The sequence below is a fragment of the Homarus americanus genome, unplaced genomic scaffold (genome assembly GCF_018991925.1).
Source record: "Homarus americanus isolate GMGI-L3 unplaced genomic scaffold, GMGI_Hamer_2.0 scaffold25827, whole genome shotgun sequence".
Taxonomy (NCBI): Eukaryota; Metazoa; Arthropoda; class Malacostraca; order Decapoda; family Nephropidae; genus Homarus; species Homarus americanus.
In genome coordinates, this window is record NW_024738300.1 from 11057942 (window position 1) to 11075795 (window position 17854).

General features: G+C 46.4%; 1 protein-coding gene across 2 annotated transcripts in view; it reads right to left on the minus strand.

Moving 5' to 3' along the window:
• LOC121873861 (ankyrin repeat and sterile alpha motif domain-containing protein 1B-like) overlaps window positions 1–17854 on the minus strand; it is a gene marked incomplete at its 5' end in the record, with an annotated part of 29131 nt that overhangs the window by 6071 nt on the left and 5206 nt on the right. For both annotated transcript variants that reach the window (XM_042377670.1, XM_042377671.1), the window contains 6 exon segments: window positions 249–420; window positions 3151–3293; window positions 3629–4009; window positions 5525–5718; window positions 7016–7225; window positions 7432–7542. In XM_042377670.1, coding sequence (XP_042233604.1) covers window positions 249–420; window positions 3151–3293; window positions 3629–4009; window positions 5525–5718; window positions 7016–7225; window positions 7432–7542 — 1211 coding nt within the window.

Here is a 17854-nt window from a genome sequence, read left to right on the forward strand (position 1 = left end):
AAGTACAAAGGTTCAATAATATTCCTAAGAGTTATGATTAGCATTCAAAAGCCATCATATTATTACAAAGTCAAGAAGCAGAATGTGAAAATTTTATACTGGGGGATAATTTAGTGGAGATATAAAGTTGGTGGAGGAACAAACTATGAAGGGAAGGATCACTGCACCAAAAACCTTCTAACATATAGGCATAAATGAACAGTGTTAGGCGCACACACATACACAGAGAAACAACAAATATAGCTCACCTGTGCAACATACTGGACACTAGCAGAGACAAGTGCATTGGGGTGGTGTCTCCAGGTGGTGAGTACTGTGTTGGGGACTCCGACCACTAGCTGGGAGGGGTCACGGATGGACAAGTGCCCTAGCTGGTCTGTGCTGCCCTGCAAGTCCAAGCTCGGCTGTGCTCTGGGGGTCCTAGTGGGAGCAGGAGGAGGACAAATGTTTTCTAACACATAACTCACTCTTCACCACCACACTGTACTCTTAATAATGTAGCCCTATACCTCATCCTTCTTACAACACTTGAGTAAAACGATGATGAATATCCGTAAATAACATATACACAGACTGAAAATAATACTAAACACGTAATGACCACCAACATAAACTATCATACAGTCACCAGTATGATCACAGTCACCATCATAAACTATCATACAGTCACCAGTATGATCACAGTCACCATCATAAACTATCATACAGTCACCAGTATGATCACAGTCACCATCATAAACTATCATACAGTCACCAGTATGATCACAGTCACCATCATAAACTATCATACAGTCACCAGTATGATCAGTCACCAGTCACCATCATAAACTATCATACAGTCACCAGTATGATCACAGCAGTCACACAGTCACCATAAACTATCATACAGTCACCAGTATGATCACAGTCACCATCATAACTATCATACAGTCACCAGTATGATCTACCAGTCACCATCATAAACTATCATACAGTCACCAGTATGATCTACCAGTCACCAGTATGATCATCACCATCATAAACTATCATACAGTCACCAGTATGATCAGTCATCATAAACTATCATACAGTCACCAGTATGATCACAGTCACCATCATAAACTATCATACAGTCACCAGTATGATCTACCAGTCACCAGTATGATCACAGTCACCATCATAAACTATCATACAGTCACCAGTATGATCACAGTCACCATCATAAACTATCATACAGTCACCAGTATGATCTACCAGTCACCATCATAAACTATCATACAGTCACCAGTATGATCTACCAGTCATCATCATAAACTATCATACAGTCATCAGTATGATCTACCAGTCACCATCATAAACTATCATACAGTCACCAGTATGATCTACCAGTCATCATCATAAACTATCATACAGTCATCAGTATGATCTACCAGTCACCATCATAAACTATCATACAGTCACCAGTATGATCTACCAGTCATCATCATAAACTATCATACAGTCATCAGTATGATCTACCAGTCACCATCATAAACTATCATACAGTCACAAGTATGATCTACCAGTCATCATCATAAACTATCATACAGTCACCAGTATGATCTACCAGTCATCATCATAAACTATCATAGTCATCAGTATGATCTACCAGTCACCATCATAAACTATCATACAGTCACCAGTATGATCTACCAGTCACCATCATAAACTATCATACAGTCACCAGTATGATCTACCAGTTACCATCACAAAATCTACCATACAGTCAACGCCATAATCTACCAGTCAGTCATATCTTAATACAACAATCACCATAATACACTAGAACGTAGTTATCAAATAGGCTACCACAAGTCACCATGATAGGGTACCATAAATCACCATGATAGGCTACCATAAGCCACCATGATAGGGTACCATAAATCACCATGATAGGCTACCATAAGTCACCATGATAGGGTACCATAAATCACCATGATAAGGTACCATTATTCACCATGATAAGCTACAATTAAGTCAACAAGATAGGCTACCATAAGTCGCCAAGATAGGGTACCATAAGTCTCCAAGATAGGGTACCATAAGTCTCCAAGATAGGGTACCATAAGTCACCATGATAGGCTACCATTAAGTCACCATGATAAGGTACCATAAGTCACCATGATAAGCTACCATTAAGGGCCAATTGCAAGAACGGTTATGGGGTGTACGGCGCCATTTACGATGACCTTCTTGCCCTGGTCTTTTTTCAGCAATATCGCCTTTAACACATGGAATTCTGCACTTTTCGAAGCTTTGGAGGAGTCACGAAGCAAGTTTCCTGGTGGGAATTATTAGCTAGTGCTGTACTCAAAATACCGAAACGATCGAGATCTCTCCTGAGCTTCAAAAGGGTGGTATAACTGAAACAAGATCAGGGCAAGAAGGTCATCGTAAATGGCATTGTACACCCCACGACTGTTCTTGCAATTGGCCCTAAGTCACCAAGATATGCGACCATAAGTCACCATGATAAGCTACCACTATTACAACTACTACTACTACCACCACCATTACTATTACTAGCACAACTACTACCACTACTATCAAAACTACCACAACTATTACTACCACCAGCCAGCACCAGTCACTCTTGGGGCAACAATTAAACACAATTCATCACAGCTTGAACAAACAGAAGAGAATAAAGGCGTAACACACGAGATAACAAGGGTGGTGGTAGTTGTGGTAGATGTGGTGGCTGATAGTGGTAGTTGTGGTGGTGATGATGGTGATGATAGTGGTAGTTGTTATGATGATGATTGTGGTGACAAGCTTTTTCTAATCCACAAAGCTCAGTTGACTAGGTGAAGGTATGGGTCAGGTGGGAGTTTGTCCATACATCCGGGTGAAGAGGGAGAGAGGAGGGAAAGTAGGAGGAGAAAGGGGAGGAGAGAGGGAAGAAAGAGCTGAGGTGGGAGGGAAGGAAGAGGGAGGGAAGAATAGAGTGGTAGGAAGAGAGAAGGGGAAAAAAAGAGGAGGAAAAGAGGAGGAAAGAGAAGAGAGGAGCAGAAAGGGGAAAGAAGAAAAGAGGGAGGGAGCAAAACGTGGGGGAGGAAGAAAGAGAGGGAGGAGGAAAACAGTAGGAGAAAGAAAACAGAGAGAGGGGGGAGAGGAGGGTGGGGTACTCACTTGGGTGGCTGGGGTGCGCTACGCTTCTTGGTGCCGGAGCGACGGATGGTGTTGGTGGCGGTCTCTGGCGGCCGCCTCTCACGACACGTGGAGGAGGGCAGGTCGTTGAACAGCTGCTCCTTCAGCTGCGAGATGTCAGAGTTCTGGAGGAGAGAACATATCACTGTAGTCTGCAGAGGGGTTAAACTATCATCTTCTACCTCAAAGGGCTAAACCATCATCCTCAAAGGGTTAAGTATGAAATGTATAAATATGAGCCTTCCCAAGGCTGTATGTCAGGGTGTGCTGTATGTCAGGGTGTACTGTATGGCCAGGTAGTAGCGCATGGCCCAATCACTATATTCTAGCTGTATGGCCATCAAGAGGTAGACTTCATAACTCAGTATCACAACATAACAACACACAACTGAGCTACGTGGCAGTGTAAGTATTAACAGTTTAGTATGAATGGCGTTTACGAGGGCGCGTCATAACTTACCAATTTGGTGAGCTCCAGACTAAGGTCATGCGGGTTGAGCGCCGGCGGGAGCTCCGGCTCTAGAGGACGTTCTCCTAGCGAGGCCAAGATCCTCTTACGGTGGCCGGGGCGGGTGATCTCCAGCACGGTGGTCAGCTCGATCTCCCACACCTTCTTCACCCTCTCCATGTCGCCGAAGCCGTTCTTGTGGAAGTTCTGGGCGTATTGCGGTAACCGTATGGAGTCCAGCCACGCCTCTACGGTGTCCGGGAGGGTGTAAGAGGAGCGGAGGGCGTGTAGGGGCGTGGGCAGCCGTGACACAGCCTCCTGTAGGGTGTGGAGGTGCGCCTTCTGTGTGATGCCCAACTCACGAAGGTCTCCCAGCTCCAGGATGCCGCCATTCTGTAACACCACCACGTACACTATATGTTATTACGGGTGTTCAAGTTATGTGTGTGTGAGGGGAAATACCACCCACTCACCCTCATTCCACAGACATATAGACACACACGGGTCCCAGCACCTTCAACAGTTTAGTCTGGTCACTAGTGTAATAATCTCACACCTCCGCCGTCTGTTTCCACCTCACACTCCACCTCCGTGTGTGTGTGTGTGTGTGTGTGTGAGGTCGCCAAGAACTACAAACAACCCAGCTTCCTGCCCATACCTGTACCCCAGTCATCCACACAGTGAGGTTCACACTGTGCACACACCCTCATCGTGCACACACCCTCATCGTACACACACCCAGCCTGCAGGTAACCCCACACCTCCCGTAAATCTCTCGTAAAAGGTTACTGCTCACACAACATTGTCTTGGATGCATGCACAAACACACATACACACACACACACACACACACACCCAAGGGAAGGAGTTATTACACCCAGAGGAAGGGAGTCATGCCACCCAGGGAAAGGAGGGAAGAGGAGTCACCACCCAGAGGAGGGAAAAGGAAGAGGCACACCCAGAGAAAGAAGGAAATACCCCCAGGCTACCCTCGACACGCCCCGACAGCTGAGACAGTGAGGTGTATGATGACCTCACCTCAAGATATACTCTACCTCTCACAACACCAGGTAAAGAAAACACCAGATAATAAACAACAAAGAGAGAAATGAACCCCAGGAAGTATAAATGACAAAATAAACACACAAATACCACAATAAGTAACATCTCATCACAATTCCAAGTTACTAATATATCATTCAGTAAAGCTGTTGATTCTTGGGAGGTGTAGCGAGGCACTTACTCCCACACAGTGCCGAGGTACAGTAGTGTGTATAGATGCGGACTTCTACACACAGGAAATACTTTTGATGCTATTTACCAGTGTGAAGAAGTCCGGGTAGTGTGTGTGGCTGTGTTGAACTGGACTCTCCACTTAGAACTTGTGTATACAACCACACAGTCGTCACCTTCACACACCATTTCCTACCAGGGGAGCCTTGTTGGTCTCATCCTTTACACACACTACTCCGCTGGTGAACTTTCATCTGTATTCTATATCAGGTAATGTTCAAAGGTCTCTGGAAATGGCACAGGAAATGCAGGACACGTAATGTCGTAACAATTTCATATTGGTAAGAGACGCGGCCCAACATCATGCATGACGTGCCTGTGATGCCGCATTTTCCTCTGTCCTGTCTTGGTCGTCGTCCGGAGGTGAAGGTGAGTTTAAAGTCTTACCTATAACGTGATGCGCAACTTGAAACTGAAGATACAAACATACATGCATACATACATACATACATACATGTTATACATACATGTTATACATACATAAATATAGTAATAGTATATCTGTATTTCTCGCAGATTCTGGAGGAACACCAGACGTCCAGGAGGAAGGACCAAGGAGAGGTGAGAGATGAGGAAGGACCGTGAACACAAGAGAGAGGACTGGTAAGGACTCACCATAAAGTCAGTGTCATCATAGCCGTGGGCGGCGAAGACGTCCTCGTACTGTGGGAGACCCAGTGCACGCAGCCACCCGCCCACCGTCTTGTCTCCCGCCTCTACCACGCCCACCTCCACGCCCCCAACACCCTCGCTGCTCCCACTGCTCGACAACAGACCCAGACCCTGCTGTGATGGCGACAGTGACAACCCTGAAACAGACAACACCAAAAACTTTACTGAAAATTGTTGTGTTAAAAATTTTTTTAATGAATATGTGGGCGATAATTACGTGGCCAGAGGCTGACTATATTAAGTAACGCCAAAATACAACATTATTAAATACCACATTACCAGGCGCCCCAACTACTGACTACCGTTTCGTACAAAATGTTCTGTCACATGACCCTGCAAAATATTATGAACTTAAACCCCTGAGTACAAGTCGGTGTACACTAAGGGTTAAAAACATCGTATTTAAGGGATAAAGTCATTTCTATTTTAAGTTTTAGTACCCAAGGGCTTAAGATATTTTACTCGATGACCTAATTCACTGTACTATACTAAGATTACTATCGTGTCCATGGGATAAAAACAACAACAACACTACTTTCTCCATCTCAAATCTGGTGGCACAGCAAGTCTATATAGTTAATGTTTGGGTGTACTATAAATAAGATATCTTTCTTAAGCTTCACCCAAACGTGTCCCCCATCTCCTCCCACCTTCTACTGCTTGACCCTCCCCTTCCCCCACCTCCTTTCCCTCTACTGCCTGGCCCTACCCTCCCCCCTCTACAGCCTGGCCCTAACTCCCGACAAGTTACAAACAAAAAAACTAACTATATATCTTGGACCTAAATTGCCACAATCTACCATTCTACTCCTCTCAACTCTATCGCCTCGATCTAACTCTTAAACCTCGTCGCTCCCCCATCCCTCCTTCCTTCACCTCACCTCTCTTTCCCTCCCTCCCTCACCTCCCCCACCTTCCCTTACCTTTCCCATTCCTCCTATCTTCAATCTTCCGCTCAACCTTAAACTAAACTAACCATGATGAATGGGATCCAGTCCTAATAGGCCCCACCCTAACCCTGGAGGATTGTGCTTCACTCCTAATGGGTCAAAATTCTAATGAGCTGCACAGGTTACGTTGGCACCCATTAGGACTGGAGACCATATAGCCAACACCTGGGGCACATAACCAACACCTGGGGCACATAACCAACACCTGGGCCATATAACCAACACCTGGGCCATATAACCAACACCTGGGCCATATAACCAACACCTGGGCCATATAACCAACACCTGGGCCATATAACCAACACCTGGGGCCCATATAGCCAACACCTGGGGCACATAACCAACACCTGGGGCACATAACCAACACCTGGGCCATATAACCAACACCTGGGCCATATAACCAACACCTGGGCCATATAACCAACACCTGGGCCATATAACCAACACCTGGGCCATATAACCAACAACAGGGCCATACACGTACCTAGTCTGGTCTGGAACTCATGCTCTAGCTCGGCCATGAAGACGCTCTCCCTGGCCAGGCCGCCGCCGAAGCTGGCCATGATGTCGTTGATCCTGGCCCACTCCTCGGCCTCCTCCAGGGGTGACAACAGCCCCATGCTCGACCCACCACTGATGCCGCCACTCACTGACGTGTCTCGTGCTGTTAAACTCCCCATGCTGTTCCGACATCCTGAAGGAGGCGGCGGCGGGGGGGGGGATCATATATGGGATTTAATAAACATCCTTCACTTTTATTATTAAGTTTCAATATATAGATCATACTTGTGTGTGTGTGTGTGTGTGTGTGTGTGTGTGTGTGTGTGTGTGTGTGTGTGTGTGTGTGTGTGTGTGTGTGTGTGTTTGTGTGTGTGTGTGTGCGTGTGTGTGTGTACGTACCTCTATCCACTGAGGACCTAAGAGCAGAAGATGTGACCAGGGAGCGAGGTCGTTCTAAGGCAGTCACCTCCCCTGATCCTTCCATAGGGGTGATACTCCCACGGAACAACCCTGTGGACAACAACAACAACACAGGTCAGGTCAGGTTAGTGTAGGGTTAGGTTAGGGTTAGGTAGGGTTAGGTTAGGGCTAGGTTGGGTTAGGTTAGGGTTAGGTAGGGTTAGGTTAGGGCTAGGTTGGGTTAGGTTAGGGTTAGGTAGGGTTAGGTTATATGTACATTAATCATGTTGTATATAATGAAGCCTCCATATAACGGATTTCTATCTCCATACAATCCGTTAGAAGGGGTAGGTTTCATATCTAACGGGCACTCAATATAACGAACCTTCATCTCTATATAGTTCATAAGATGGGAAGTTTCACAATCTAACGGACCTCTTAATCTAACGGACCTCTCAATATAACGGACCTCTCGATATAACGGACATTCCTCTCCATACAGTCCGTTAAATAAAGGATTCACTCCCCAAACTTTTCTTCATCCACAGGTAAAGGTGTGCAAGGGATCCTAATGACTAACTAACCTTCAACAGTTTACAATAATACCAGGTGATTGAGGCTAGCAAACGGTCCTGTTATCTGTGTTACTGATAAGATTACTGATAAGGTTACTGATAAGGTTTACTGTATAATATCACTAAAAAAAAAGTAATCATTATTTTCTGGCATAGGACGTCGCTTGCCTCACTCATTCCCCCTAATCCATCCCCGCTGTACCTTCCGTCAAGTTCTATTACATACAGGTGTGTTTGGGTCATTCAGGTAAACAGAGATTAATTAAAGTGTATAAGTGGTTATTATATTTATGTATGAAGTATGATTTATACTCTCTCTCTCTCTCTCTCTCTCTCTCTCTCTCTCTCTCTCTCTCTCTCTCTCCACCAAAGCACATTTCGTAACATCTTTAAATTTTGCGTAATTTTCTTCCCTGTTAAACAAACGAACAAAACAGACAGAGAGAGAGAGAGAGAGAGAGAGAGAGAGAGAGAGAGAGAGAGAGAGAGAGAGAGGCCTACTAAATCACAGTCCTCCCTCCCATCACTCATCTTCCTCAATTACCTTATCTTAATTGACTAATCTAGTAACATTATCAGGAGGAGGAGGACGAGGAAGGAAGAGGAGGAGGAGGACGAGGGGGGGAGAGGAGGAGGAGGAGGAGGAATAGAAGAAAGAAGAGGAGGAGGAGGAAGAGGAAGAGGAGAGAAGGAGGAAAAGGAGTAGAGTTAGATCATCTGGCAGGGTTGTGGTATAGCGTGTTCTTGCCCCCCCGACATCATGGCCGCTGGTACATAACGTCGACAGCTGCTGAACAACCCTTTGCCCTGGCTTGATGGGATCCGATGGTTCACTGACGGCTCGGGTTTGGAGGCGTCGGGTTCAAGGCTTCGAGTCCAAATGACAACTTGGGATTCAAAGTCACTGTCTTAAACTATACCATACTGTCGTTTACTACCATACTGTCACTTATCACTACCATACTTATCACTACCATACTGTCGCTACCATACTTATCACTCCCATACTGTCGCTACCATACTTATCACTACCATACTGTCGCTACCATACTTATCACTACCATACTGTCGCTACCATACTTATCACTACCATACTGTCGCTACCATACTTATCACTACCATACCACCCACAACAACAACAACAACAACAAAGCACGCCATCTATGAGTACAACCTACAAGCTTCCTCACAACAAAAATCACCTGGGCCTCACTATAGGAAGTACTCACACACAGCCCCGGTTGGTACACCTTCAGGCACCCTCAGAAGACATCCAACTGAGACACAGGAGGAAGGTGGGAGGCATGGATGTTAGTTTCTCAGTCATTATAAACAAGACTAATAAGGGGAAAATATAATAATGGTGGATATACTGATGACCGGGGTTATGATGCAGAAAGATAACGAATAGACTGTAATGTGGTATTTTTTTTAACGTAAGGGCGAAGGAAGTTTAGTAGTAGAGGAAATTGAAGACGTTCAGATGTTGGCGGAGTGATATGATCCTCTTGCTACTGATAACCTAAACTAATAATAATAATAATAATAATAATAATGGTTTACTAAGAATATATAACACTCAAAGGCTGAAAATTAAAATAAACATAAAATATATACAAAACACGGTGACATTGAGGAGTGAACCACTTAAAAACCTTCCGAGCGAGATGAGACCACTGGGGGGTGACCTTACAACTATGAATATAAAAATTTTCACAGTGTTTAGAAAAGGGGGATTTGGTCTGGTAACCCTGATGCAGCTGTGATGTCTAACAGCTGCACGTGGACGGTACAAAAGCTCGGTGACAAACTAATAGTTGGAGACACGATGATCAGAGGGAGGTGAGAGGTTACTGTGTGTCTCTTGATGGGTGGGGTGAGGGTGTAAAGGTGTGTAGTGGTCAGGTAGGTTACTGCAGCTGGCTGGCTGGCTGGCTGCATCGTAAGTTCTGGCACTAAGCCGGCAGTCTACCCTATATTTACTGGATATAAGGGCCATTTTTGTATCGTATTTGAACAGGACAATGAATAGAGGGTGGGGAGGCGGTAGGGACGCTCAGGGGGGTGGGGATGGAGGCTGGGTGAGAGAGGAAGTGGGGAGGAGGGTGGGGAGTGGTTTAGTGCCGTGGCCATGACCGCCTCACCCAGCCAAGTGTCACCATGCCTCATCAATCAACAACTCAACGATAGTATATAGGAGTAGAAGCACACCCCTACCCCCACCACATCCCTCTACCCCCACCACACCCCCCCCTGGACCTTCTACACACCTTCTACACCCACTCTACACCCACCATATCCACACCAGGAAGGAAACAGCTAAAAATGAGAGCCCAGGAAACAATACCCATCCAATGCCTCGCCGAAGGAAATAAAACCACACTTATTATACCAATGTTAACCTACCAAGCAGTACCTCTACACACACACTGACCATCACCCAAACACAGATTCGTCCCAGGTGAAAGATACTCCCATAGCTGAACTAGACACAGGCCTGACAATAACACCCACCAACCACTAACTATGGACCTTGTTTAGTAGAGTAGGTAAAATATAAAGCAATGTGATCAATAACTCCCACCAACACTCCCACTAGACTACAACAACACTATAGGCAGTAGACAACTTCCCTGGACCAAAAGGCACCAGCAAGGTCGGTCGGAATACGTATTATTATGGCCTCACATCACACCCTGGACAATATAGGTGGTAACCAAAGCACAGACCGAGTGACTGAATGGCTAGTATGCTGATAAGTGGTAGAAATGATGAAATGGTTCAATTAATACAACAAAAATCAATAAATCAGAACTACATCCATCTCCATCCCTCAAGTTCGTTTGGACTAAGCTAGGATGGCCAAGGGTAGGGCTAGGATGGCAAAGGGTAGGCTAGGATGGCAAAGGGGAAGGCTAGGGTGGCTAAGGGTAGGCTAGGATGGTCAGGGGTAGGCTAGAGAGAGAGAAGGGGGAGAGGGAGGCAAGGTCTAAACCACTATACCAGGGACAGAGAGAGAGAGAGTGTCACGTTGCGTCACCAGCGTCACGCCCACCCTCAAGTGTCCCACCCACACGTCATGAATGGGTTGCTCTCACCACCCTGCCCGCCCTAACACAGTCCACGCCTTCACCTGACCACACCCGCCACCCTTTACACCAGAACGGGGAACTGAAGTCTAACCTAACCTAACCTAACCTAACCTAACCTAACCTAACCTAACCTAACCTAACCTCCTCCTAGTTTTCTTCAATTACCTGAACTATTAACCCTCTTCCTCCCTTCCTTCCTTCCTTCCTTCCTTCCTTCCTTCCTTCCTTCCTTCCTTCCTTCCTGCCTGCCTTCCTCTAAGCTTCAATCACCGTCTTCTTTCTCCACATAAAAAATAAATTATGTTGACTATTGGTTGGGTGGCTCTGTGTACTTATTCACTCACTCACCTACTCACCCATTCATTCATCCACCAACCCACTCACCTACCCACCCATTCATTCATCCACCAACCCACTCACCCACCCACCCATTCATTCATCCACCAACCCACTCACCTACCCACCCATTCATTCATCCACCAACCCACTCACCTACTCACCCATTCATTCATCCACCAACCCACTCACCCACCCACCATCCTACACCTGACCACATAGTCAACACGTGGTTCACCAGTGTAAGGCAAAAACATCTAAGCATGGCACCAGCTGAAACTATACCAGAGGAGGAGGAAGAGAAGGTGTTGTAAGCTCACACCAGAGGGGAGGGTTAAGTACACGAGAGGTGGAGGAGAAGGGTGGAAGAGGGAAGGGGATGGGGTGAGGTGGAGATTGAGTATACCAGTGTTGGAGGAGGAAGGATGGGACTGCTAGAGGGGTGAGGGAGAGGGATGGGGGAGAGGGTGACACAGTGCTGAGGGGTACATGGGTCAGGGGGAGGTGGTACAGTAGTGGAAGGGTAGGGGGATAGGATTGAGGTGGGGAGGGTGGAGGGAAGGGTGAAGGGGGTGAATTGGAGGGATATGAAGGTGGTGGAATGGAGGGGTGGAGGGATAAGAAGGAGGGAAATGGAAGGGCAAGAGGGAGGGAAGTGGAGGGGTGAGTACTTTTAATGCTATTAAGGTCACACAGTAGCCACTTTGTCCCCTGAACACAACACTCCTTCACTCGCCAACACCTGACTATAAGATGACCCACACTGACTCACTAACCCACAGCTGACTATAAGATGACCCACACTGACTCACTAACCCACAGCTGACTATAAGATGACCCACACTGACTCACTAACCCACAGCTGACTATAAGATGACCCACACTGACTCACTAACCCACAGCTGACTATAAGATGACCCACACTGGCTCACTAACCCACAGCTGACTATAAGATGACCCACACTGACTCACTAAGCCACAGCTGACTATAAGATGACCCACACTGATTCACTAACCCACAGCTGACTATAAGATGACCCACACTGACTCACTAACCCACAGTTGACTATGAGATGACTCACACTGACTCTAACCAACAGTGTTTTATGAGTCACTATGAGGGTGAGGCCAACTGAGACACGTGACCTCACAAACTACCAATAACAAGTCACTGATGAACAGGTCTAGGGTGACGTGGTGTGTCATAATGGCCAGAGATAATGTTCCTTTAATGGGTCCTGTAAAACTTTATGATTAATGAAGGAAATTGAAGGAAAGAAGGAAATGGTATCGGTAAAGGAAGATTATTTAAGGAGAGGGAGTGTTAGTGATACGGAAGTGAGTGAAACAAGGAACTGCAACAGCTATAAGAGGGAGATGGCCAGCCGAGATTATAGCGTAGAGGTCAGGGGACGACCTCCAGCCAGCGGTGCAGACGAGGGTGTCCTTGCCCAAGGCAGTGGTGGTGGTGGTGGTGGGAAGGGTGAGTGAGAGGAGATGGAGGGGAAAGGGCGGTGGCTACAGGCCCATCCTCCACCATACTTAGTAGTGGTGTGGTCCGCCTCCTCCTCCCTTACATGGCGTCACTACTACTACCACACATTCCCTGCCACAGTTATGTCAAGTGTGAGCTCAGTACCACCACACTGCCTACAACACGTACACTCCTCGTGGAACACTTGACATACAGTAAACAAGTTCACTACACCTATTATCACCAGTAAGAGAAAGGTCGACTCACCACACAGTAGCCACTGCCACGAGTACCCACAGTGCCGGAGGTAAAACATAAGTGCGGGTCACGCTAACTCTCTCCACAAAAAGCTTCGGTATAACGACCATCAAAGATACTTCTCCGGGTTGGCTTAACAAATTCTCATCACACTTGAATTTCCCATGGTGAAAGTTATCGGTGGAAGCGTGTGTCGTGGTGCGCTGGGGAGGACTTCCACTGAGAGTAAACAGACGCTAACTAGCATGATTCAGTCAGGGGAATATTTTAAATACGCGGGAGGTGGTTGTGGCCCCCCGAGAGCCACCACACAAGCGGGCCTTCATGACGGCACCTCGGCCAGGCCCCACCAGGGTAACCTTATAGTGGCCCTCCCTCCCCTCCCCTGGCTCTCTCCATGACCCTCTCATGCTCCCCGAGCCTCCCTCCTCCCCTAAACGCCGCGGACTCCACGCTCCACAGAGAGGTGCCACAACACACTCTCACCTACAATTATGAGGTAATTAGCGCGGGTGTTCCTTGTAGTATGTGTGTGTGACGTGACTACCCCCTGGCTGACTCACCCGCCTTACTACACCAACACTTCCTCATTCATGGAATTCAAACCATTTAAGGAATTGCTACACAGTTACATCATGACTTGCCCAATATTCTACTGGTCTCATAGAGTAGTTTCTTCGTAAGGCAACAGTTTCCTGGATATGTTCACTGTTTTCTGAATTATAAAGCAATGGGTTACCAAGAACTGGTTACGGGTTACGTCAACAGTAATATTCCTCTGCGGTAGTGACATACATCAGTCAATTTGGGAAAGGCGGACATAATATAACTAATGATCGACATAATGTAACACGAGAACCAAGTGAAGAGAAATGATCAGAAACAGTTTACCTGGCCACACTATTACAGATACACAGAACAACAATAACAATAGCTGGCAGCATCTGTTGTGAGGCGCCTCGTGAATAAAGTACTATTCACAGAGTTACATATATTTACTAAAACCATGACAAGGTTTGTGGTAAGGTCCTGACAGGCACTCCCATGAAGCTCATCAAGACGTATCAAGTTAAAATAAAATAAACAGAGGGGGAGTTTTACCCCGGGGCAGCACTTGGTGGTCTGCACTGTGCGCGGCGTGAAACTTGAATATATAAACAATAACACCACTTGTGATTCTTACTGTTGTTCAGGTTCATGTAACACACCTGAGGTTTACCGTCAATAAGGGAGGGAAGAGGTGCTCCTCCCGCTCACCTTCACTCACTACTTGATGACAAATGGACAAGTACTGGAGCGACAAAAATCAAATCTCATAATATAAAATCCTGACCAATCTGTCTTTAACGCGTGAATGACAGTGTAAAAGTTGAAGACCCACAGTGCCACGTGTCTCCTTCACCGCCTCCTTCTGTACCCAAGGAGTGGTATTTATTCTGCTGTATCCACACGTCGTTAATGGGTCGCCAGGTCTATACAACCCACATTAGCTTATAACAAGTGACGCCCCTGCTGGTGGTGGTGACGGTGAGTTGTGGTTATGGTTGTAGTGGTGACGTGGTGGTGGTAATGGTGACAGTAGTGGTGGTGGTAATGGTGGTTATGGTGTTGGTGGATGAGGGAGAAGGCAGGCGGGGTCCTCCGTCAGTGCTGACAGGTAACAGTGCGGCCTCCAGTAATCCCTCCGGATGTTCACTTGGCACGCTCCCCCCCTCTCTGGCCTCAACCCGCCCTACACAACACTGCCACCACACCTTCCTACACAACACTGCCACCACAACACAACACCACAACACAACACTGCCACCACACCTTCCTACACAACACAACACTGCCACCACAACACAACACTGCCACCACACCTTCCTACACAACACAACACTGCCACCACAACACAACACTGCCACCACACCTTCCTACACAACACTGCCACCACAACACAACACATACACAGTTTATACACTTGCCCCGTCTATGTACACACCTAACCAACGTCAACTTATATGGAGAAGTTACTTAATACCTGTATATATATCTATCAGTCTCTCCTTGTATGTATCTGTCTACCCACAGTCTACAGAGTGTGTGGAGGTAGAGGGTGTGTTCCTTGGCCCTGGGGTCGAGGCACTAGACGGCGGGAGAGTGGCACTGGGTGATTTATTGAGACTGTGAGGAATATGGAGAGAGAGAGAGAGAGAGAGAGAGAGAGAGAGAGAGAGAGAGAGAGAGAGAGAGAGAGAGAGCAAAGAAACAAATAACCAGCCACATAACAGTAGTAGTAGAACAAGTGGTGGGTGTGGGGGGAGTAAGTGAGTAAAGACGGAGTGTGAGTGTGTGTGTGTCATAGCCTTAAGCTCAACAAGTGGACGAGGTGAACGCACTCTCCCTCATATAATGGTACAGTACAGAGAGGATACGAAGAATGACGCTAAATACCTCTTATGTATTCCCTTGATAGTTCTCTTTATCTATCTACGTCAACACTCAACACGTGTTATAACCAGCAAGACTCGTCCTTCACACAGACACTCACTTATCCTCTTCGCATATTAACACCAATTATCACACGTTAGTAGTAAAATAATAATATTTACACCAACATATACACGTCTGTCCACTGTCCTCAGAGGCACTCGACGTCCGCCTCTGTTTTACAAAAATATACACAGCCTCTCACTTCCCTAACCGAGTGTTTACATTTAATATTCACACGGAGCGAGTCCCCTGTACCGCATGTTTACAACAATATCCCGCCCAACTCATGACCCTACCACAGCTTCAAACAAACACTCGCTTTAATACTTCATTAAGCCTTTTCATATGATTTCAAAAGGTTGAATTACACTTCCATGAAACTCATTTTAGACATGTATTGGATATTGTCATTTTTAAATAGATTATTTCCCCATCAAACACACCACTAGAGCCACCAGCCACAGTTTATCCCCCGTAGGGCCTCTGAACCACTGACCCCACCCTCACTAAACCTCCCTCCTTATTAACGATTATCAACAAATGGATGACCAATCAAAACACCGTAATCAATCCAGCCTTTCAATTCTCATTTTATCATGACCTCGTCGATCAACCACCATCTATTACCTTACTCTTGTCTACCAGGTCCAATGACACACACACACACACACACACGACTGGTGGTCAAATGGGGAAGTCCTATGTCCTATTAGGCTCCAAAGACCCCAATCATAGAGACCCCATCCTAAGACCCATCCCTAGGACCATCCTAAGACCCCCTATGAGACCCCAGCCCTAAGACCCATCCCTATGAGACCCCAGCCCTAAACCCATCCCTAGACCCTAAAACCCCATCCCTAAGACCCCATCCCTATCAGACACCATCCCTAAGACCCCATCCCTACGAGACCCCACACCTCACTATCAAAGACTCACAATAAACTGCATCACCATTTAAGTTTCACCATCAGAACACAATCACCATCACCTCACCATTCACTTAACACCAAAAGATTCTAACCATCTCACTATTAGAATCGTCAAATCATCAAGTCTATCTCACCATCATCTCACCATCCGGAGTACTCATCTTCACCCTTACTTCACTATCAGGAGCACCCTACCACCACCATTATAAGTACCTCACTATCAGAACAAAGACATCGAGACCATCTCACCATCACTTCACCATTAGATCTACGTCTCACCATCAGAACAACATACTCACCAAAACAACCACCTCACCATAATATCACTATCACCTTAACACCAACACCTCACTATCAAAACTTTATCACCACAACACCACCACCTCACCATCACCTTTTTGATCTTTGCCAGTGGTGAGCAGACAAACAGACGGACAGTGCAGCACCAAGGAGTAATGATCTACAAATGTTAACTTTTGTGAGAGCAAAATGTGGCCGGCCTTTGATGGTGAAGTTTGTGGGCGGAAAGTGTTTTTGTGGTATGTGTAATTTGCACCCACACAGGCGGGTGTGGTATAGCGGCACCCGGCATCCATCCATCGCTGGTGCAAAGGAGGGAGGGAAGTGTCAGAAGGAATCCCAGACTGACAAATAGTCGAGATGGCTTAAGATGCCACACAGGCGGAAACACACACACACACACACACACACACACATACACACACACACACGCAAAAGCACACACGTACACATCCACTCTTGCCCCTCAACACACACACGCGAGCATTTCTGTTTGTCTATCTCTCGTTATCTCTCTTTCTCTTGTGACACTGGAATGAGTGACAGACGGAAAGTATAAGTGAGTGTCTGTCATCACAACTAACATTACCTTACACTTCACACTTACACTCAATTGTTGTTGCTAAAGTCAAATCACACACTCAAAATTAATTCATGCTGGCCTCGTAGACACACTTATACTTTCACTCCTCATACTCTCCACGTCACCACACTTATACAGGACGTCCCCATAACCTCCCCCTCCTACTCGGCCTTCTAATAAAACACTGATACCGATATAATTGAACTGTACTCGAGCTAGGTGCCAACTCCCGCCCCATGGTAAACAATCACACAGCCACACTAACACGACTTCATTTGCTGGAGTAAATTATGAACTCTTAGTATACCAATGTAGTGAAGATGTATAATAAACTTCTACCACAATAATCCAGGAAAACATTGCAAAGCACTCACTCACGCACGCACTCACTCACGCACGCA